Raw genomic sequence first — 2,069 nt, 5'->3', positions numbered from 1 at the left:
TATGTAGTTCAATTAATAAATTTAATAACAATATTAAACTTAAAAGCAATTTAAGTAATTGGCAAAATTAACTTTTGAGTTTGATCATATACCAATTAAACCATTTTCAATAGTTCATATTCCAATTTGACTTTTTATCTATAGTTCATGTACCAAAATAATTTTCACTCATTATAATATTTATAACCTTCTTTTAGATACCAATAATAAATTAATTATTAAACGTTGAAGATGAAATTTTCATGACACTTTGATTTTGATTTAAATAGATAGACATGCATATATTCTGAAGCCAAGATTTGTATTTTCAAATACATACGAGTGGCTTTAAATACACGCGTAAACTGAGTATTATTTGTATTTAAAAGGAAATTAAAGTGGAATCCTAGTTGGTTAAGGAAATTAAAGTGGAATCCTAGTTGGTTTACACAAACTCAATATCCCTCCCCCCAAATATATACCCCCAACCCCCGCTTACGAAGTCTCCATTACGTTTTCACGAAACATAAATCTTCACCCTATTCCTCTTCTCTTTGTCATGGCCGGAATCATGGTGGTTTTCGACTTTGACAAGACGATCATAGAGCCCGACAGCGACAATTGGGTGGTGGACGAACATGGCGCCACCGATTTGTTCAATAAGCTTCTCCCCACAATGCCTTGGAACTCACTCATGGTACGTGTATCGATCTTTCAACGGTAAGTAATATCAATATATTTGTTTCTTTAATTTGTTTTACGATGCTGCAGGATAGGATGATGTTAGAATTCCATCAGCGAGGATTTTCCATTGAAGAGATCAAACTAGTGCTGAGGACGGTTCCGATACATCCTCGCATAGTCCCGGCAATCAAAACGGCCCATGCTTTAGGGTACGTATAATACATCTACATATATAATATATATATATCGAATTGGGTGGTCAAGATTTTGGAGTTTTGATTTATGTTTTCATAAATTTTTAGGTGTGATCTGAGGATAGTGAGCGATGCCAACACCTTCTTCATTGAGACGATTCTTGATCACCTGGGAATAAAAGATTGCTTCTCCGAGATCAACACGAACCCGAGCTACCAGGACGATGAAGGGAGGTTGAGGATCTCTCCTTACGTTGATTTCAAGTCGTCTCCTCATGGATGCATCAATCCTTGCCCTCCAAACATGTGCAAGGTATGTATATATAATAAAATCTTGAGTACTGTTTTTTTTTAATTATTATTAATTATTTGAGCGTGTACTGATCTTGCGTTTGTTTAATTAATGAAAGGGTATGATTGTGGAAAGGATCAAATGCTCTGCAGTCAAAGAAGGGAAGAAGAGGATGATATATCTTGGCGACGGTTTAGGCGATTTCTGCCCGAGTTTGCAGCTGGAGGAAGGAGACTTCATGATGCCAAGAAAGAACTTCCCAGCGTGGAATTTGTTACGCGAAAATCTGGGACGCATCAGAGCAGAAATCCATGAATGGATGGATGGAGCAGAGCTGGAAAGCATTCTACTACAACTTATAGAAAAAATCAGGATTCAAGAAAGCGCGGTTCAATCGGCTTTGATGGTGGATTGTAAGTTCAGCAGCATTCCAATGGCAGCACATGAGAGCAGTCCCCATGTCCTTCGAGTCCATCAATTACAGATATGAGTGAATAATTTGGTTGTTGATTAAACAGCAGCTGGCCGTTTCGCCTTTTTCGCGTGTATGTAGAATGTTTTAAGATGTGTTTTGTGTTTTGAAAGCATCAGATAATTAGTAGACTAAATGTGAAATATAGACAAAATTTCTGAATTACGTTCGCATAAACATGGAGCCACCTAACAAGCTAAGTATTTTGATCAGTATTTAGAAAACAAATTTAATGTTACAACTTGTACAGAACAACGTTGCATTAACTAAATATTTTGGACAAATTGATATCTTTGCATTACACTGAAGAGTGATGTTGCATGCCCAATAATCTGAGCCATGGATTCGATCATGTAAAGGCGAACAAATAATTAGATATATGATCTCTCATAAACAAGTAAGTACCTAGCTTCTTCATGTTAATTCTTTTACCAGTCCAGTAATCCCC

At 36.4% G+C, this 2,069-nt stretch overlaps 1 protein-coding gene across 1 annotated transcript; it reads left to right on the top strand.

The window, feature by feature from the left end:
* The first annotated feature begins 511 nt into the window (after nucleotides 1-511).
* Nucleotides 512-1,862, top strand: LOC140891961 (inorganic pyrophosphatase 1-like). The gene is made up of 4 exons (XM_073300679.1): nucleotides 512-676; nucleotides 751-872; nucleotides 966-1,170; nucleotides 1,268-1,862. The coding sequence occupies exons 1-4, from the start codon at nucleotides 539-541 to the stop codon at nucleotides 1,637-1,639; spliced, it is 837 nt and encodes a 278-aa protein (XP_073156780.1). The 5' UTR covers nucleotides 512-538; the 3' UTR covers nucleotides 1,640-1,862.
* Nucleotides 1,863-2,069: the final 207 nt, after the last annotated feature.

The sequence above is a fragment of the Henckelia pumila genome, chromosome 3, assembly GCF_033568475.1.
Source record: "Henckelia pumila isolate YLH828 chromosome 3, ASM3356847v2, whole genome shotgun sequence".
NCBI lineage: Eukaryota > Viridiplantae > Streptophyta > Magnoliopsida > Lamiales > Gesneriaceae > Henckelia > Henckelia pumila.
The sequence above is the reverse complement of the archived record's forward strand: the minus strand, read 5'-3'. Positions and strand labels throughout refer to the sequence as shown.